At 49.5% G+C, this 21318-nt stretch overlaps 2 protein-coding genes across 5 annotated transcripts in view; one reads left to right on the forward strand and one right to left on the reverse strand.

Moving 5' to 3' along the window:
* Window positions 1–21318, forward strand: part of CDH23 (cadherin related 23) — a 623958-nt gene that overhangs the window by 458137 nt on the left and 144503 nt on the right. The window contains exons 26-27 of the mRNA XM_043983602.1: window positions 4370–4483; window positions 7968–8116. Of these exons, the coding sequence (XP_043839537.1) occupies window positions 4370–4483; window positions 7968–8116 (263 nt within the window). The remainder of the gene's footprint in view (window positions 1–4369; window positions 4484–7967; window positions 8117–21318) is intronic.
* Window positions 5951–20641, reverse strand: C2H10orf105 (chromosome 2 C10orf105 homolog). 4 transcript variants are annotated; one of them, XM_043983608.1, is made up of 4 exons: window positions 20140–20641; window positions 18133–18470; window positions 15977–16405; window positions 5951–5966 (listed from the first exon to the last, which is right to left on the reverse strand). In XM_043983608.1, exons 2-3 carry the CDS (start codon window positions 18137–18139, stop codon window positions 15981–15983), a joined length of 432 nt encoding a protein of 143 aa, XP_043839543.1. In that variant the 5' UTR covers window positions 18140–18470; window positions 20140–20641; the 3' UTR covers window positions 5951–5966; window positions 15977–15980. The 4 variants fall into 4 exon arrangements, with proteins under 4 accessions (XP_043839543.1, XP_043839542.1, XP_043839539.1 ...); XM_043983607.1 differs by lacking the exon at window positions 5951–5966 and adding an exon at window positions 14264–14415; XM_043983604.1 differs by lacking the exon at window positions 5951–5966 and having other exon boundaries at window positions 14264–16405.

A 21318-nucleotide genomic window follows, 5' to 3' on the forward strand; every position in this document is an offset into this window, starting at 1 on the left:
GATGCACATATACCCACATGCCCACCTTCCTCACTCCTCCCCACTACAATCACTACTACCTCTTTCACCTTTAACCTCACTTCCTCCCAGTCACAGAGTGTCGGAGGAGAATAAAGAGCTCTAGGGAATCAGAACGTGCAGGACCCGACCTCGATAAAATTGCAGAGCTTGTCTTCATTTCCCCAGCCTCGCTTTTCTGCAGCCTTCTCTCATTATCATGTGCCCCCCACTTTGTGAACTCTTCCCTCCCCTTTGATAAAAATTGCCCTCAGAAAGTTATAGATCTGCACCTATTCGTTTCAATTTAATTCAACAAGCATTTATGTTAAGTGACCCTGTGTGCTGGGATACAAAGATGGGAAATGATACAGCCCCTGTTCTCAAGAAGTATATGATTTACTGAAATAGATGATCCCAAGTAGGACATGGTGGGACAAAGTCAGTCAACAAGTATTTATTAAGCACCTACTATGTGCCAGGCATCATGTTCAGCTCTAGGGAAACAAAGAAAAGTAAAAGACAGTCCTACTCTCAAGGAGTCTAGGAGAGAGCCAAAGTTCTATAGGAAAGTATGAGAAAGGGAGATATTAGTTAATAGTATGAGTTTGTCACTACATTCTTTCTCCCAGGAATCATCATGTAAGTGGTTGCCTACTTCACATATGCATAAAGCTGACCTGATAATATGGAGCTTTGATTAAGGAGTCAGGATGTTTTTGGTTTTTGTTTGTTTGTTTGTTTGTTTGTTTTAGGGGGGGGGGGGTCCTTTGTACTCAAAGAGGACCAGGGTGATATTGTGACTTGCACTGAATTGGATTAAGTGAGGGAGGGCTGTGCAAGGTCACCAACCTTGCTCTCTCCTCCAGAGCCATCTGGGTCCAAATGGCAAGATATACATCAGGATGACTGGAGATGGCCCCAGTTGTTTTAAGGCAATTGGGGTTAAGTGACCTGTCCAGGGTCACACAGCTAGTAAGTGTCTGAGGTGAGATTTGAACTCAGGTCTTCCTGACTCCAGGGCCAGTGTTCTATCCACTAAACCAACCACCTAGCTGCCCCAAGTAGTCAGAATACCTGGGTTCTAGACACTAGCTCGTGGTGTGGTCTGATTCTCATCTGTGTAATGGCCAATTGGAGCAAATAAACTCCAGTTTTCATTAATCCAGGTCTCCATGATGCCCCCAAAGTGTCCCAGCACTCATCATGAGGAGCCTAGACCTAATGACCCTTTGAGATCTCTGCTAGCCCTCGGGTTGTATCATGCCGGATTCAATGAAAAAATATTCCCTGATTGAGAGATGCTCATGAGAGGTGCTGCCAAGCATAGCAAAACTTGTTCTTTGGCGCCCTCTGCTGCCCAGAATCCAGCACGCCGCCCACCCCTTAACCTGGTCTTAATCCCAGTGGGGTGGATGAGAGTTTAAAGATCATGTCTTCCAATCCCCTCATTTTTACAGAAGAGAAAAATGAGGCTCCGAGATGGAAAAGAAGTGGCCAGTAAGTAGCAGAGCCATTGTGGAAGGCAAAGAGCCAGAAGATGAATAGCAGAGGCAAGACCCACCCCCTGAGGTCATTTCTTCCTTTTCTCCAGAACATCCCCTCCCTGACTTGACCAAATGTTTAGCTCCTTAGTGACAAGTGTTTTCTGGTCATCACCCAGGAGGACTCTGCTGTTTCTGAGCCCCACTTCCTGCCCCTCATGCTTGGGCCCCCATTCCCAGCACGTAGACCACACCCCTCTCCCACCCCCACCCATGCATCCCTACTACTCAATCCTGCATCTCAGGGGCATTGAGTATGTTTCTCATTGAACAATTATGAATCATCAGGCAATGGGAAGGGTGCTGGAGTAGGACTTGGAAGACCTTCCAACGATCAAGTCATACAGGGATGTTCTCTTTTCTTCACTCATGGTGAACATTCACAGTCAACACCCCCAAGCCTAGGATGTATTCCCTCCACATTTTAAGCTGTTGAAATTCTCTTTTTTCAAGGCCTATTTCAGGCACATCAATAAATACTCTTGACTGACTGACCCTCCAACCTTCTCCATAAATCTTTTCTTGCCCCACCCAACCTCCAGCTAGAAATAATTCCTCCCTCTCCAAGTCACTCAAACATCACTCTTTGCCCTCTCTTATGTACTACGCATCACATTTTGTCTTATAATAGTCGTTTGTGCACTTGCCTTATCTCCCTACCTGATAGTAAGCTCTCCAAGGGCAGGGACTAGCCTGCTTTTATCTTTGTTATCTCCATAGGGCCCTTTCTGTTATTGTTCAGTCATTTCAGTAGACTCTTCATGACTCCATTTGGTGTTTTCCTTCTCCAGATCATTTTACAGATGAGGAAACTGGGGCAAACAGGGTTAGATGACTTGCCCAGGGTCACACAGCTAGGAAGTATCTGAGGCCAATTTGAACTCAGGTCCTCCTGACTCCAGGACCTATCCACTGTGCCACCTAGCTGCCCAGGTACTGTCCCCTAGCTGTTGTAGGTACTTAATAAATTTTTGTTATTAAATTGAATTAACTTGAAGACCTGGGTTCTAGCTCTGCTTCAACCACAAAATCTCATGCTAGTCATTTCAACTTTCTGGGTCTGTTTCCTAAGACAAAATGAGAAATTTAGGCTTGACCATTTCTGGTTTTTTGTTTGTTTTTTGGTGGGGCAATGAGGGTTAAGTGACTTGCCCAGGGTCACACAGCTAGTGTCAAGTGTCTGAGGCTGGATTTGAACTCAGGTCTTCCTGAATCCGAGGCCAGTGCTTTATCCACTGAACCATTTCTAAGGACCCTGACAGTTCAAATAATATGTTGCCCATTCTCTAGTCCCTTCCATCCATAACGTTCTGTGTTCTGAGTTGTAAAGTGCTTTTCACCTCTAATCATCAATTATCCTAATATCTTAACCACAATACAAAGCTGGAGGATCCAGTGGCTCTCTCTTACCTTTCGGATAAAATTCACCCTCTTCAGCCTGACCCTGCAGCACTGTCTCCCTAGCCTACTTTTCCAGACTTATTTCACATTCCTCTCCATTCATCATATGCCCCAACCGACTTTCTCTCCCCTGAACTCAGCACTGCACCTGCCACTTTAGGAGAGGCAGTCCCCCATTCCTGCTCCCCTCCCTCATCTCAGCCTATTAGAACCCTTAGCTTGCTTCGAGGCTCAGCTCAGGCTGCAGGGAAGCCTTTCCAGGTCCTCCCAGGTGTTAGGACTCTGTCTTCACTCAGATTGTCTTATATGTACTGATCTTCATGAATGTTGTATCCTAAGAATAGACTGTAAGCTTCTTGGGGACAGATACTATTTTTCATCCTGTCTTTGAATCCCTAGCATCCAGTGCAATGCCTGACACCAGTTGGCACTTCACAAATGTTTATTGCCCCGATGCCCTGTTCCTTGAAATTTGGGCTTACCCCCTCCCCCAATCATGCATCTCACCCAACCTTGTGAGCCACACCCTAAGGGAGCTCTCTGCCCTGGAGGCTTAAACTAAGACTGGCAAAATAACTACAGCTTTGGCTCCTTTTCCCCTGGCACTTGGCCAAGTGTTTTTATAAGCATCATCTTAGAAACTCTACAGCTTGTGCTGACTGTAACCCTGACTCAAGGTCCCTCTCAGATCTGGGGCCACATATCTCTCATGCTCATTTTCCATGGCGTACAGGTCCTTGACCTCGAGTCCATGGATAGATTTGGGGGATGGGGGTGTCGGTGAACATGGATGAAAGAAAAAAGTACATCTTTATTTTCACTAAGCTTTGGTTTCCTTTGTAATCCTCTGTATTTTATTTTATGCATTAAAACACAATTCTGGGGGACAGCTAGGTGGTGCAGTGGATAAAGCACTGGGCCTGGATTCAGGAGGATCTGAGTTCAAATCTGACCTCAGACACTTGACACTTACTAGCTGTGTGACCCTGGGCTAGTCACTTAACCCTCATTGCCCCACCAAAAACAACAACAACAACAACAACAACAACAACAACAAATAAATAAATAAATAAAAACAACCCAAAAAAAACACTATTCTGAAATGGAGTCCAGAGGCTTAGGACCAGACTGCCCAAGGGTTTCAAGACGTAAAAATGTTTTTTTTTAAAATCCTACCCTTGGGGCGGCTAGGTGGTGCAGTGGATAAAGCACTGGCCCTGGATTCAGGAGTACCTGAGTTCAAATCTGGCCTCAGACACTTGACACTTACTAGCTGTGTGACCCTGGGCAAGTCACTTAACCCCCATTGCCCCGCAAAAAAAAAAAAAATCCTACCCTGACAAAAGGACCTCTCTCGGGCATCCATTGCCTCTGGTGGGTTCTTTTCTGGTCTATCTCTAAAGAACTTCATCCTCTTTTACCCGCAGGAGGCAACATCGATGGCAAATTCAGGATTGGCTACCGAGACGGCGTGGTCAGGACAGTGGTGAACTTGGATAGAGAGACCACAGCGGCATACACCCTGATTGTGGAAGCTATTGGTATGCATTCCTAGTTCCTCTCAGCTTTTCCTTCCCAATATAGAGCAGCCAACATCTTTCCCCAAGGCTTAGGCTTGGGACCTCAGCTATAGTCTCCCCAGCCCCCGGATCCTACCTGCCTCCACATTGCCTTCGAATGAATGAATGAATGAGGGAGGATGGATGGATGGATGGATGGATGGATGGATGGATGGATGGATGGATGGATGGATGGATGGATGGATGAGTGAATGAATGAATGAATGAATGGATGGGTGGATGAATGGATGGGTGGATGAGTAAGTGAATGGATGGATGGATGGAGGATGGATGGATGGATGGATGGATGGATGGATGGATGGATGGATGGATGAGTGAATGAATGGATGAATGGATGGGTGGATGAGTAAGTGAATGGATGGATGGATGGATGGATGGATGGATGGATGGATGGATGGATGGATGGATGAGTAAGTGAATGAATGAATGAATATTTTTCTTAAGTGTTTACTATATACAAAGCTCTGGGCTAAGTGCTGAGGATACCAATAGAAGAGTAACACAGACCCTACCTTCCTGAAGCTTATCTTCTAATGGCAAGGTTTCAGTGGTGAGTCATATGGAAATGGTCCTTAGAGTTCATTAGCAAAGCAGATGTTGAGGCCCCTTCCTTAATGACATTTCCACTGATAAAAATCATCCCTTCCTGGATATTTGACAGCATCAGGGGCTTTCTCTTCTGGGTCTTCAGTAGCCGTGGCCATGGCACCTGCAGAAGCATCAGCCATGCTGTGTCTCCTCAGGGGTTGCCCCCCCCCAGGATGATGGCTGTAGACACTGGGCTGGGAGCATGACTATTCCCAAGGCTTTGGGGTTCAGGATGCTAGGCTGTCTCCATCAGGGTCTGAGAGGACACGGAGGTCAAAGGCATGCTGGTGGTTTAACTTGTCTGGCACACACTGCCTCCCATAGCTCTGTCAGGTGGGCTTGCTGCTTCAGCCTGCCTGCCCTGTGGGTGGAAATTGGTTAGAGCTGATGGGGATGAAGGACCCATTTCCACCTTTGGATGGGACATGGGATCCAGCTTCTGTTGCTATTGTGTCTTCTGGGAGGATCCAAGACAACCTTCTGGGCTGGGAAGTCTCCTCCCCCTAATATCCTTTTCCTGAGAGCCGATCTTCCCCCTTTTTATCCCAGTGGAATTGTTCTACTCCCTATGGAATGACAAGACTGAATTTCCTCCTCAGGCAGCCAGGGACAGTTCCATGCCATGTCCCAGAGCTGCCAATGCCAGTCAGAGCCAGGCTGGCCGGAGCCTTCTCTCTGGACACATGGATGTCCACATAGTAAGATCCACGATGGTTAGAATGGTGTCCTCCAGAGAGGCTTGGGCAGCCCCCAAGGGGGCAGGTGAAATGAGTGACCCAGGAAAAGCCATAACCCGGACTGTCTATGGGTGCAGATTACAGGCAAGAATTTACCCCAAGCGTGGGGCCAGCCTTACCTGATGGAGAAAAGAAGCACCATTTAGGGACAATTAGAGAAAAGCAATAACCTCATCTGCATCCAAGCCACAATCCCATCACTTGGGGTACAGGCTGGATGGGAGGAGTGGTGGTGCCCAAGGTCTCTCCAACTACCTTCTGGTCCCCTCCACCATCCACCCGCTCCTTCCCAATAGAATATGGATGGAAATAGTCTTTTGAGTAGAACTAACTGGTCCTGGACATTATTGCAAGGTTGCCAATACTTTGTTGTAAATAATAATAGTAATAGGGCGGCTGGGTGGCACAGTGGTTAAAGCACCGGCTCTGGATTCAGAAGAACCTGAGTTTGAATCTGGCCTCAGACACTTGACACTTACTAGCTGTGTGACCCTGGGCAAGTCACTTAACCCTCATTGCCCTGCAAAAAGAATTAAAATTTAAATTAAAAAAAATAATAATAATAGTAATAGTAGTAGTCATAATAGCTTTTAATTCTATCTGACTTTGCCATTTACAAATTGCTTCTTTCAAAATGGGTCAATGACCCACATGGGAAGGGAGACAACATTCATAGATAAGCTCCACCCCCACCCTGCCAGATCCATTCTCTGTGAGTCTTCCCTTTGCAGGCTTACACACCTGAGCCTTGGGGTGACAACTGCTCAGTCCTCACTGCCTCCAGCCCATCCTCAGCTCTCCTAGCCTAGAGGAGTTGGGGCTAAGGAAAGAGGAAAGGATGTGGGGAGGTGGGCGGCAGTGCTGCCCATCAGAGAAGGTCAGAGAGGCCTAGAGAAGCCCTCAGCTCTTTCTGCTTCTATCCTGATTTTGTTCCCTTTCCCACCAGGCTACCTTACCAAATCTTGGCCTTATCTTAGGGCAGTGGCTTCTTGTCCCAGAGTTCACCAACTTTTTTAAAATTACTACATAGATAGTTGCATTTCAATGTAGTTGGTTTCCGTTGTACCCCCTGTATATTTTATTTTCTGAATTTAAAAATATGATTCTGAGAAGGAGTCCATAGAATTCTCCAAACTGCCACAGGGGTTTGGGACACAAAAAAAGATTAAGAAACCCTGGTTTGGGGCAGCTAGGTGGAGCAGTGGATAGAGCACCGGCCCTGGAGTCAGGAGGACCTGAGTTCAGATCTGGCCTCAGACACTTGACACTTACTAGCTGTGTGACCCTGGGCAAGTCACTTAGCCCCAATTGCCTCACCAAAAAACAAAAACAAACAAAAAAAGAAACCCTGGTTCTGTGGGGTTAAGAGGAGGGGCTTTGTGTCTGTCCTAGGCCTATTATTATAAAATGAAACAGGCCCTCAAGGAGAGGGCCCTGTGAGCCAGCTGTCCATACCTTTCCCTTTCTCTCCTTGAATATTTATGTAGAGTTGTGAGCCCTCCTCTTTCCCCATTTTAAAGCCAAAATAGAGCCTTTGGGGTGGGGTGGGTGGGAGAAGAGGAGACATATCCCAAATTCTTTGGGTCAGGAAGAAAAAAAGAGAGACATGAGCAAAAAGAGGTCTCTGGTGGGGTCTCTCCTCTGTAGGGAGACCTTAGGGTCTCTTCCCCCTTGTGCCTTGCAGTGGGAAATGCCTCCACACTCATAGCCTGGAGAATGACCTTTCTGCAGAGGTCAGAGCTCAAGGGTGGGTTTGACATCCTGTCTATGGAGTGCCCACCTGAACATGGCACTATGATGGCTGACTTGGTAAGAGGCAGCATGGTGCAATGGAGTTGCCACTCTGGTTTTAGAGCCTGGGGATCTGGGTTCAAATCCTGACTTGGTCACCTCAGACAAATCACTTGTCCCTTCTAGCTCCAGCATCTTTGTGTAAAATGAGAACATTGGATGAGATGGTCTCTTGGGTCCCTCCCAGCTCTAAAGCTATGGGGGTCCCCCAAGCCTTCTGTCTCCAGTATTCTGGTGTAGGAAGGGGTCCCCTTTGACCGCAGTACCCAGCATCTAACAGACCTCAGGAAGCACAGGAGCAGCTGATCTGATCTCTGTCCTCCCCACAGACAATGGCCCTGTAGGGAAGAGGAGGACGGGTACAGCCACCGTGTATGTCACCGTGCTGGACGTGAATGACAACCGGCCCATCTTCCTGCAGAGCAGCTATGAGGCCAGCGTCCCTGAGGACATCCCTGAAGGCAGCAGCATCGTGCAGGTAGGTGGCCGGGGATGCTGGGGCAGAGCCATGGGTGGGGCGGGAAGGGCAGGATGAAGAGGACAGAGACAAGAGCCTCTCTTCTGCCTTCATCCTCACACATCAGTCCTGAAGATGAAAAGTCAATGAAAGAGGCAGCTAGGTGGCACAGTGGATAAAGCACTGGCCTCGGATTCAGGAGGACCTGAGTTCAAATCCAGCCAAAGACACTTGACACTAGCTGTGTGACCCTGGCCAGGTCACTTGGCCCTCATTGCCCCACAAAACAAAACAAAAACGAAACAAAAAGTCAATGACTTTGGGGAGGGGCAGAGAGAGAAGAGGGAAAGAGGAGACCCTGAACACAAGAAATCTGGGAAACTGGACCCAGAGGAATTAGAAATAAAACTGGGGGAACTGGCACTCCCTAGCACGGGCCAGACCTCCCGTTGCCTGCCTCTCCACTCACCTCACTTTCTCGACTGGGCTCCCACTGCTGTAATAATGGGCCAAGGCCCTCCAGAGGGGCACAGTCTCTTTAGCTCACCCCTCTCCCTCTACCCTTGGCTCCCCTGTACAGGGAGGGCCCTTCAGATCCAGGCTGGGAGGGACAGCTTCCCAGCTGAGGGAGGAAGGGAGGGCGTTGTGGGGTGGGTGGTAGGAATGTCAGATTTTCCCGGAAGGGAGGAGACAAGAGGGAGGCACAAGCCAGGACTCAGCCACGGCTCAGAACAGAGATGCTTTCATCGGGCTTTGGCTATAGCTTTCCTGAAGGGAAGTAAACAGGCTAAGGAAGAAAGGGCCCCTTTGCCAAACTTTTGGGAATGAGAGCCATGAGCATTCGAGAGGAAGGGAAGGGAATGGGGGATTTCTTTTTTTTTTTTAATGAAGGGGATGCATAAGAGTCCCATTCAGCATCCTCCCAAACACACACACACACACACACACACACACACACACACATCCCACACATACACATATATCTAGGGATACATCAGCTGGGGGGGGGGGAAGGGGGGAGGGGGAGGAGCAGAAAGATGAGCTGGGAATGAATGACTGTTTTCAACCATCGCCCGGGGGTTTCCGACTGTGAAGCCAAGCCAACAAGTGGGGCCAAGACTGGTTGCTTCAGCCTATCCTGGGAGGGCAGCTCAGCCCCCTCAGCCTCACAGGAAGACTCTGGGGGAAGGGGCTGGACCTGTACCCATACCGGGCTGTGTCCAGGCCCAGGGAGAGGAACAGAGAAGGTCAGCTCCTCTGGGATCCTGGAATTCACAAGTGGACAAGAGAGTAGGAGAAATGAAAGAAGAGAGAGAGAAAGGCAGAGAGGGAATTTCCAGCCCTTTCTCACCACTGGAGGGTGATGGGAAGCTTCCCAGAGAGGCAGCCAAGGAGATGACATTCTGCTGCTTGGAATTACCAAGAGTTTACACCAAGCCATATTAATACTGACTCCCCTGGCAACATATAAGTGCTCCCTTCCACCCTCTGACACAAAAAAGGAGACTTTCCCCAGGTTCCTTCTCCCTTGAAAGAGCCTTCGTTCTGTAACCAGAAGATCTGAGTTCAAATCCCAGTTCCTCCCCTTAATACCTGCAGGAACTTGGGCAGAAAGATCACTTCTTGTCTCTGGGCTTCACTTTCCTCCTCTGAGGATTCCTTTCAGCTCTGCATCTATGAACCCACCATCCTTAAGTCCCATATTTACTCCCAGTGCTTGAAGGGACCTTCCCACTTTCTGTTCACCTAACTCTATCCCAGAGCCTGGCCTTGGGGGCCTCCTGGAGCCCAGATGTCCCTATTAACCCATGCTTCTTTACAATTCTTCCTTCACAGCACCTCTGTGCCCTCCCAGTGACCTGCCTGGTACATACCCAGCCAGCATAGGCATGTGTGCTTAGAAGCAGTCACTCCAGAGAGGAAAGCATGATTTTTCAACATTGACTATGGATTGGTGTCTGCTTCTGTTGTAGGAGGCAAGGGTGGGCCTTAACAAGGACAAGGCTAACCTATTTGTTCAAGAGAAAGAGAGCCAGTCCTTCCATCAGACAGACATCCATGTGCCCATATTCCAACCTCAAATAATAAGACTTTATTCATCCAGTACTGTTTGAAAAGGGGATAAAAATCCCCTTCAAAATATATAAGTAATAGGTACCAGCAGCTCTAGTTCCCATTTCACAAGAGGGGAAACTGAAAGACAAAAGGTTGAATGATTTGCTCAAGATTCCCTAGTGACTAAGTGGTTAGGGCAAGGTGAATCCTTAAACCAGGGTGACATAGAGGAGAGGAGAAAAAAGTCATGGTCTTCAGAAGAGGCTGGCCTTCTCAGGAGGATTCATCCCAAGGAGAGTTGGTGAATCAGTCCCACAGAGCTCAGTTCTACTGGATGCCTTGAATCTAGCTCCAGACCTCACCGTGGCTGATGGGGGTGGTTGTCCTCATATCTTTCCTCCCCAATTGAATTCCCAATCCTGACAGTCACCCATCCCCTCTTGACTCTGGGGAAAGCTAGAAGCAAGCTGTACTCCTCCAAGTGTGGGTTAGAACATCCTAAGCATCACCCCTTCCCAGGGACTGACACACAGATATTGGTAGTACCACGATGGGAGTGTGGCTGTATCCTTCACCCAGGTGAGCATGGTCCAGACAAAGGAAGAGCTAACAAGGGAACTGTAGCTGGTGGTGGTTGCCCCATGTCCCTTTGCAACCTTTAAGCCTTGTGTCCTGGCCCACAGAGCCATGGCAGAGGGTTACACCCTCATCATTTGTCATTACATAATAAGGATAGGTACCACTTTGGGGCAGAATTGAGAAGAAGCAAACCCTGCTTTGCAAAAAAGCACTGGTACTTTGTTCTCAATACCTGGTGGCCATGGGTTTGAATACTGTGTCAGATAGATGAGTTCACTGGGAAAGGAGCTAATAAAGCCTTGGGCTTCCTGAGAGCTCTATGTGACCCAGTGCCTATGGACACAGTGATGGGTGAGTGTGTCTGAGGAATTTACCCTGGTGGGCTCAGCAGCAGCACTCCGAGATGATGAGATTAGTTAACTAATTTTCCATGAGAAGGACATAACTCAAAACCTACCTTCCCTCTGCTTGGTTACTGCCTACCTCTAGTTTCCATACGCTCCTGTGTTTTGTATTATTTGGTCTGGACCTGTGATTTTATATTAGGTGCTTAATAAGCGCATGCTGAATGAGACAGAAAAAATATCATCTGAGTGGGGAATCCTGGCGGGTAAACTCTCTTCACCGAGTTACCTGGGACACTGAAAAGTTAAGTGGCTTACCTGTGGGCACACAGAGGCACTACTAGAACCTAGGGCTTCTAGACTCGAGGCTGGCCCTCTATCAGCTACATCACACTGCCTCTCCTGTGGTCCCGGCAGGGACAGGCAGAATTGGCATGCAATGCAACCCTCGGACCTTTGTCCTTCCCAGTCAATAAACATAACAAGTCATTATGTACTGTGCATTGCACATGCTTCTTTCTGACCACAGCAGAAGGGGCTCTAAGGAGAAGTCTGAGGTCTGTATGCACCTAGGGTCTTGCCTGTTATTACTACAGGCCAGTAACATGCTTCCCTTCTCTCCAAAACCCATTATGCTCCCTCAGGCTGAGCAGAAAGCAAAGGGTTGGGCAAAGGCACTAAGGTGGTGTAGCCTCTTTTCCCTTAGGCCACAAGCGTGGTTGGTGACATTTCCTAATGGGAGCTCAGGTGTCATTCCACCACAAACAGCTCCTCATCCTGCGGCCTGTCACTCTCTGACATCATGCCAGCCACGGGCTCTGAAAGGGGCCTCTTAATGCATCTGAAGACGCCCCTACCTGATTGATCCTGACGTTTTCTTATTGAAGGAGTGCCTCTACACACATCTGCTGAGATGATGATTAGATATAAATATATGACAGCCTCCAGCTTACCCACACACACACACTTTCTGATGGGCACCTGGGCACTGCACAGAATGGCAACAAACAGAGGACACAGAGACCATCCTCTCTGGAACCCAGCCATCTGACAGCTGCTACCAGCCTGCTGAGGAATGGACCGACATCATGGGTGGGCAGGAGGCTCCCCCAAAGGGCAATCGAGGCTGGTGCTTCCTAGTGGGCTGTCCAGCTATAGAGGAAACTCACCCAACCCTGGTAAAGATCAACCAGGACAATTACATTTAGGTGGCCTAGTTGACAGAGCTCAGAGCAGTGTGGGGGTAATGGATGGAGAGCCAGCCTTAGAATCAGGCATGCACCGTCTCTGTAATCCCGAGCACTTCTGTGTCTCCCAGGCAACTCCCTTAAGACTAAAAGTGGCATAGCCAGTGCTTTTCTGCAGTGGTAGAGGGGGTTTCTTTACCCACTGGAAGTTCCTCGTACCAGTGAAGTCAGAGGTCCAGTTTGATTTTGTTAATGGCCAATTGGAGTGAATGTGCTAAAGGATCCCGCAAGGCAGCCAAGAGATAGGAGCATCTTGACATCCACTCCAGCCCCCAAATTCTATGGTCCCAAGTCCAGGGAACATTTCACGTTTCCCCAAAGGAGAACTCTGACCCAACCTCCCATCTATCTACAAGGCTGCACCCAGTTCAGATGCATCATTTCAGAAGGGTGTCAATAAGCTGGGATATGCCTGCAGAAGGGTGGTGAGAACCTTTTCCAGGCAAGGACTAAATGAAGGAACTGAGAAGCATCAAGCCTAGAGAGGAAGGAGCCCAAGGAGTGAGGTCTCATTTTCAGATACTGGAAGAGGAAGCTGATTTGTTCCGTGTGACTCCAGAGAGCAGAACTAGGAGCCTGAGTGGGAGGCACAGAGAGCCAGGTCTCAGCTCGGCAGAAAGGGGGATGTTCAGGCCATCCTGGGTGCTGCGCCAGTCACAGAGATGACCAGCAGTGAAACAGGCTGACTCATGAAGGACCAAGTTCCCCATCACTGGAAGGATTCAAACAGGAGGCCAGATAGTCTTCTGCCAGAGATGATATAGAGGAGACTCCTCCAGTGGGTGGGAGATGGGCTAAATGACCTCGGACTATCAAGGCTCTTTAGATCTCAGAACCTGTAGAAGTATTAGGAAGCATTTGAACCCTCTCTGTCAGCCTTATGGGGACATGCCTCAGGGTCTCAGGGAAGCATTTTTCTGTCCCCCTCAGGGACCCTGGAGCAAGACTATTCAACTGAGGGAAACAATACGTCCGTGGAGTGGTGAATAGAGAGCTGACCTCATTATCAAAAAGACCTGGGTTTAGATCCTGCCTCTCCTGCACATTGTTGTTGTTGATCAGTCATTTTCAGTGGTGTCTATGTCTTCATGACCCCATTTGGGGTTTTCTTGGCAGAGATACTGGAATGGTTTGCCATTTTCTTCTCCAGCTCATTTTATAGATGAGGAAACTGAGGCAGAGTGAGGTGACTTGCCCAGGGTCACCCAGCTAGTAAGTATCTGAGGTCAGATTTGAACTCAGGTCTCCCTGACTTCAGACCCCGCTCTCTGTGCACAATGGCATCCCCTAGCTGCCCCAATACTGGCTGGCTGACCCTGAGCAAGGACAACTTAACCTCTCAATGTTCTAAGCAATAAATGCTATAAGTTTCAGCAAAGGTGCTGTCCTGCATTAGTGAAGGGGGTCTCCAAATCTGGGAGTTCCCTCTCCCAGTGAAATCCCTATCCCCTATAAGTAAGTGCAAGATATACACAAGTTTGATACAAAGTGACTGGGTGGCCAGAGGGAGGGCGCCCACTAGCAATGTGGGTGATCAGGAGAGGCTTACCACGGGAGGTGGCATGAACTGAGATTTGAAGCCACGGGTGAAGAGGAAGAGCATCCCAGATGGGAGGAAGAGCATGTGCAAAGGCCCTGAGGTGGGAGATACAGAGTGAGCATTGCCAAGCACACCAGTCTGGTTGGATCAAAGAGGGCACAAAGAGTAAAAATAGTCTGGGAGGGGCAGTTAGGTGGCATAGTGGATAAAGCACCGGCCTTGGATTCAGGAGGACCTGAGTTCAAATCCAGCCTCAGACACTTGACACTTACTAGCTGTGTGACCCTGGGCAAGTCACTTAACCCTCATTGCCCTGCAAAAAAAATAGCCTGGAAATAGAAGCTGGGATCAGATTGTGAAGGGCTTTCTGTGCCAGACAATGGAGTTACCATTGGATTCTTTAGGCAATAGGGAAAAAGAACAAGGATTTATTAAGTGGCCAGGCGGCCACTGTACTAAGCACGTCACACATATTATCTCGTTGGATCTCCGAGAAGGGAGGGGGAGGGAGAAGAGCCTGGTCAGTCCTGTGCATTCGAAACCTCGATGGATCATCTGTGAGGACAGAGAAGAAAGAACAGAGAAGAAAGAAAGGTCTCAGGTCTCATTTTCTTTCGTGAAGGGAAAAACGTCTGCTTGCTGCAGACACTCAGAGAGAAGACAGGAAGGAGAAGGCGGATCCTTCCTTTGATTCTCTCTGACTTGGAAACGGAGCATGTGTCCTCAGCCGAGAGACCGGAGTCCTGGGGGGGCGGAGGGGGCGGGGTTAAATCCGACCACTTCCAGCCGTCCTCCAACATCGCCATGGGAAGCAAGGGTGCCACAACAGCCGAGGGTCTCCTGTGGCGGTCAGGGAGACCGCTCCATCAGCCCTCAGCCATCCACCCTGGAGTCACCAGGATTAAAGACGCGAGAACAGGCTCTTTACTGATGGGACAGAGAACCCGCTTTGCCTTTCATCGGGGCGCACCTATACGTGAAGGAGGCTCCAGCTGGAGGTGTCCCCTCCCGGCCCCACCAGCCCCACTGCCAGATCCAAATCCCTTGATAACTTCTCCTTCCTTCTCAATCAAGCCGTCCCAGTCAGCTGCAGAGTGACGGCTGCCCCCAGTTACCAAGAGGGGTTCCTACTGATTAGTGCTCCAGCTGCACAACGAGACACAGCCCGGCACTACCAGCATAATTACCTCCTCTCTAGGGAGCTGTTCCTTACATCCGCAGCCTTGCCTTTTGCTGGGCCAGGGAGGAGGTGGCCGGAGAGAGGGGGCCGGTTGGAAGCCAGGATCCTTCTTTACTCCCTGAAGTCCTGACTCCTAATATACATGGTGTGGTTCTCTGCCTCTGGTGCCCATTGGTCGGGAAAGTTCTATGCCCATAGAACCAGAGGGCACCACTGTTGGCTGCCTAGGAGCTCTATCCCTCCTGTGATGGTGGAAGTGAGCTGACAGGAAAGAGTCCCCCTTTCCCCGCCCAGGAGTAGTTGATCTGTGCTGGTGCTCACTTATCCATATCCCCTGCCTGGGCCTTCTCGAGCCCCTTGTCTAATAGAACTTTCCCCAGGAATCCTTAGCTCTGGGACTCCAAAGACTTTGACTTTGGTTGGAAGACTCTCTGGGTCCAACGATAATCTTGGACTGTCTCACAACTTTCCCCTGAAGCTAGGAAGGAGGCAGCCGGGAAGGATGGGCAGAATGTTGTATCTTCAATGCCCAAGAGATGGTTTTTCGAAAGGAAGTCGGGAGACCTGGAATGCGTTTTCCAGATCACCAAAGGGATCTCCATGGGACATGCTTGCTTTGCTTGCTGGGTACATCCTGCTAACCTGGATACAATTCTCCAGTTTGTCCCTGGATAGACCTTTCAGTGGGAAGCAAATGACCACATCCAAGATCTATATGGGGGGGGGGGTGCAGTAGAGTCTAAGGAACTTCAGCTTTTCTCTTATGTTTTCTAAGGATCAAAGGGTTGAGTTGGGAGTAGGTGGGATCAAAGTAGAGGTGGGCTGCCCAGGAGACCAGCTTTGGGAGAGGTGGCCCCACCCATACTTGTCTCCCATCACTCTGAGAGACCCTAGATCTGGGACAGGGACAAGCTGACCCCCAGCCCCTCACTCTACCATGTCACATTTTGGTCGATTCCATTAAGCCCCATTCCCGATCAGGTAGGGGCTGGTGGATGGTCGGCCCAGGGTGCTGAGATCCAGGTCGGCCACGGCGGAAGCTGTGAATAGACTGGCGCAGGGAGCCAAGGCGCTTCCAGAATCGGAGCTGGGGCTCGCTGGGCGTCTCCGGGTGGTAGGGCATGCATTCGTGGGGGCTGTGACGGGAGGGGTCCATGGCTGCTGGTTTGCAGAGGGTGACAAAAAGCAGGAAAGTTGCCAGGAGAAGGAAGATGCAGGCCAGAGCGATGATGATAGACAGGGGCTGCGGAATTCCCCCTGGGGGCAAAGGGCTGGGTGGAGCAAGGTCGACAGAGGTTGTGTTGGTCAAGAGAAGCGGGATGAAGGTTGAGGAGTTCTTGTCGGGTTCCTCAGTGTTCATCTCTCCTGTAAATCCACATATAATAGAAGATCTTAGAAACCAACCCTAAGTATCTTGTCTTCCCAACAGCCCTGTGGGGTGAGTGCTAGGGGCATCATCTCTCTGATTTACAAATGATGAAATGAGATGACAGAGGTGAAGTGACTTGCCAAAGGTCACACTGCTATAACATTTCAGAGGGTCATCTGAACCCAGATTGTCCCATCTCCAGGTCCAACATTATCCACTCTCCAGCCATTTCTCTCTAAGGTTCCAGGAAAGAGAGCTGCATATGGCATGCAGAGGACACAGATTCCCCTACAGAATCTGGACGTGTTCATCAGTTCTTGTGGGCCGCAAGAAAAAGTCCCAGGCTGGAAGTCCTGGCGTCTGGTCTTTCTTTGCCCAACTAGTGACATTGTGTGACCTAAAACGCCATTATGCCTCTCCAAATCTCAGCTTTCTCTTCTACAAAATGAGAAGAATATTCTCTCCTTCCTCCCTACCTCCTTCCTCCTTCTTTCCCTCTCTCTCTTACTCCTTCCCTCCTTCTCTCTTTCTTTCTCCCTCCTGTCCTCCTTTCTCCCTTCCTTCCTTCTTTTTGTCCTCAGTTCCTCCCTCCTCTTCCTCCCTTCCTTTCTCCTTCCCTTCTTCCTTTTCTCCTCCCTCCTTCTCTCCCTTCTTTTCCCCCTTTCATGCTCCCTCTTTCCTTTCCCTCCTTTCTTTCTTTTCTTCCTCCCTTTTTTCCTCTCTTCCTTTCTTCTTTCTATAACAAGGATGGGGAGACAGGGTATACATGTTGGATTTTTCTTTCTTTCTTTGGGCCCATAATTTAATTGGCATGAGGAACTTCTGACAAGGAAACTCCTTCCGAGGCAAATACTGACTGCTGACTGTTTCCCAATTCATCATCTTAGATGGGGCAGTCAAAAGTCAGGTGACTTGTCTAGGGTATATGGCACAGATGGATCTCCCTGATTAAAAAAAAAGGGGGACAGCCAGGTGGCACAGTGGATAGAGCACCGGCCCTGGAGTCAGGAGGACCTAAGTTCAAATCCTGTCTCAGACACTTAATACTTACTATCTGTGTGACCCTGGGCAAGTCATTTAACCCCAATTGCCTCACCCCCAAAAAAAAAGAAAAGAAAAAGAAAAAGCTTGCTCTCTACCCACTGCACCATGATGCCTCTCTTCAGAGAAAGGGTGTTATTTATAAAGACAAAACAAAATCATGGATATGAAAATAGCCAGGTAACATAAGGACAGGGTGGTAGTTGCCAACCATCTCCCAGAATATAGGAATGGGGCGGGGGGAGTACGAATGAGTGCCGTGATCTGTAATGATGAATGAGAAATAACAGATACTTCTCAACTGTCCTTATTCATGGAAGGAAGGAGGAGCGTCCCAAAATTAATTTCCTTTTGGCTCTGGATGGTATCATTTTAAGGACAATAGATTCATCTCATCAATGATATTTATCTTGAGCAAATATTAAGTCAGCGGACACTAAGTGCTCTTAATTTTCACCAGCTTCAGCAGAGGATAGGCCAGGCTAGTGCCAGGCTCAGGTCAGTTAGGGCTTTGCACTTTTAAAAATATATATATATATATATTGCTGTGGTCCAGAGCGTGTATAAACCACAGAGAAGTGGTAGTTGTCATGGTAACGCATCCTAATAATGAAAGGAGTAGCCCGTGCCCCTCTCCTCTGCCCCTGCCCGTGCCGCTGCCCCATCCACCCTCAGCACTCACCGATCATAGCAGAAGCAAGCTCTCAGTCCCTGCTTCTTTCTCAGTCCTGCCTATGGCCTCCGCTGCCTGTGCAAAGGCAGCCTGGCAGCAAGTATCCTGGCCCTCTTCCTTCTGATCCTTTCCAGGCCGTGGCCCAGCTCTCCCAACTCAGACCCTGTGGAAATTCTGATGTCTGTCTAGCAACTCAGGGGCCTCCACCTCTCAGGCAGCAAGCCCGGAGCCCGGGCTGGTCTCATTTCAAATCCTGGCTTGTTGCTCATTTCTAAGAAGGAAGAGAGTCCAGGTGCTCAGTGCAGTTTGCCCTGGGGCCTGAGAAAAGGTTTTCCCTCTTTTGCCTCCTATAGAGAAGACAGAGAGGAAGGGGGCTGAGTGAGGGATCTTTTCCCAACAGTAGTGTCTGCAATCTTCCCTAATTTGGACTGACTTGGAAGAAAGCCTGTCTGAATTAGGGAGAAGTCTAAAATGTTTGAAGTAATATTATTTTCTTTAAGGTGGTGCATGGTGGGGGCAGCTAGGTGGCACAGTGGATAAAGCACTGGCCCTGGATTCAAGAGGACCTGAGTTCAAATCCAACCTCACATACTTGACACTTACTAGCTATGTGACCCTGGACAAGTCATTTTAACCCTCATTGCCTGGTTTAAAAAAAAAAAAAAAGATGGTGCGTGGGTGACACTGCCCCTCAAACCCACCCTCCCCAAGATAGTGTCTCTGAATAAGATTCTTGGTCAAGGCCCCATTTGGGTTTAATTAATAACTCCTAGTTATTTCTAATTAGTAGAGTCTGTGTAAGCAAACTGAAGTCTCTGGCCCTGGGTTTGAATCCTGTCTCTACTTCTTATCTGTATGACCCTAAACAAGTCACTTCTCACCTCCTCATTTTCCTTGCCGATAAAATGGAGGGATTGGAATAGATGACTTTTAAGATTCCTTCCAGTTACCTATGATCCACCTACCCATACAGGGTTAATAATACCAGGATTTAATGAAAATAAGAATTTAAGGGCAGTTATGGTGGCTCAGTAGATAAAGCACTGGCCCTGGATTCAGGAGGACCTGAGTTCAAATCCAGCTTCAAACACTTGACACTTACTAGCTGTGTGACCCTGGGCAAGTCACCTAACCCTCATTGGCCCACCAGAAAAAAAAAAAAGAAAAGAAAAGAAAAAGTAAGAATTCCTTGTAATTAGTGAAATGGTTACCACTGAAATGCTTGCTCGCCTTTATATATCTGAATGTTTCTAAAGCATTTTCCTCACAATGACCCCATGAGCTCCACGGAACAAGCATTATTGCCCGCGTTTTACAGATGAGGAAACTGAGGTTCAGAGAAGTCAGATGATTTGCTCAGTTCACACAGTAAAAAAGAGATAGAGCTGAGAAGTCAGGTCCCCAGTCCAAAGGCCCATCTACACCACACTGCTGAAAAATTCAAAGCCACTTTCTCCTGGAGACCCTAAGCTGTCCAGGCCTCAGGCCCCTGTCTCTGTATTCCCATTTCATCTCCCTCTGGTGACAGAACACTGGGAGAGAGGGAAGCAGAAGAGGCAAAAGGACGGTGGTCTCAGGGGGCAGCAGGGCTGCCAGGGAGCCCCTTGGAAGGTATCCCCATCAGAGGCTACATCCCTCCTCTCGCCATCTCTGTGTAAGCTCATTGGACCATCTGACTCTCTACACTAACTTCCTTCCTTGGTGACTTCCCCAAGTGAATCTGTTGGAAACTCCCAATTCTCGGGGCTCCTTCCAGAGATGCCATTTGTCCAAATGCATTCAGAGGAGTTAAAGCAAGAACTGGGAGTTTGTGCTAGGAAAGGTGGCCCAGATCTGGGGGCACAACCCTGCTTCTCTGAATTGTGCGGTAGCCCTCTGCAGAGGCTTGAGAACTGGGCTTACCCTCTGTCCCATGGCTGCCCCCCACCCCAGGGAAGCCCAGGACTCAATGCATTCTCATCGTACCCCGCGCCGCTTGTGACTCTTTCTGGGAAGAAGGGGAGACAGGGAACTGACCTCTTCTCAGCGCACTCAGCCGAAAGACTTCTCGGGTAGATGTGGCCCCGGCTCTCTAAAAGAACAGAGGTTCCTCCGTGGTCCCTGGAGCTGGGGGGGAATGGGGGGCACTCTCTCCTCCCTGCTGACCTCTTCCGGGGTCTCTGGAAGGAGCTGCTGAGTTTTAGCTGCCCCAGTCCTGCTCCGTCTGGAGCTTTGGGTTTGCTGTTGTGCCCCTGGGACAATCCTAAGGACTGGGATGAAGTGTCTCCCCCGCCTCAGCCCACCCCACTCTTCCCTCCCAGCTCTGTCGCCTTCCCTTCAGTTGGTCCTGACTTTGGGGGAAGGGAGGGGATGGGCAAGGGGTAGGGATGGCAACTGAGATGCGGAAAGAAGTTCCCCGCACTAGCCTGGGAGCTCTCAGGCCCCCAGCCCCGGGGATCGTAAGGATCTCCCTCATTCCCTTGGGGGGAGGCAGGGGCGGGGGCAGCGTTAGGGCAGAGAGCAGGGATGTGGAGGGGAGAAGGCCAGAGGGGAGCGAGAATGAGCTCTTTTCTCATCCCTTTGAGACCTCCCAATGCTCTCACCTTCCCCTGGTGAAAGTTTGAATGGTACAGTCTGCTTCTGCCCATTCAGTGCCTGCCAGCCTCCAGGTTACCGAGAGAGTGGGCCTTGGGAACCACGGGAAGGCGGAGGGAGGGAGAGAGGGCGGGAGGGAGGGGGGCTGCGAGTGGGCCCCTTTCCCTTGGGTTACGGGCGGCTGCTTTTGCCTCCCAGCATCTCTCAGCAAGTCTTCTCCCTGCCCCGCCCCGCCCCTTCTTTGAACCTAAACCTTCCTCGGTATTTCTTTCCTTCCCCCCCCCCCACCCCGGCCTTCCAAAGCAAAGACTCATACAGAATGGTCAGTTCAAGGCCACCGACAGGCAGGGGAGATGGTGTTTGAAGGCGACTGAAGCTGATGTCCTTACGATTTGGGTGGCCCGTCCTTGAGACCCTCCAGGAAGCAGCCTCCCCTCCCTTCCCCCATCCCCTCTCTCCCACTCACTCCCTGCAACACACACACACACACACACACACACACACAATCCCTCCTCCTCCTCCACTCTTCAGCTCCCATTCCCACAGAAGCCAGAGTGTAGCAGCTGCCCCTAGCAACAGCTGGCTGGCTCACGAAGGAGGACGAAGAAAGAGATCCATCAG

The sequence above is a fragment of the Dromiciops gliroides genome, chromosome 2, assembly GCF_019393635.1.
Source record: "Dromiciops gliroides isolate mDroGli1 chromosome 2, mDroGli1.pri, whole genome shotgun sequence".
Lineage (NCBI taxonomy): Eukaryota > Metazoa > Chordata > Mammalia > Microbiotheria > Microbiotheriidae > Dromiciops > Dromiciops gliroides.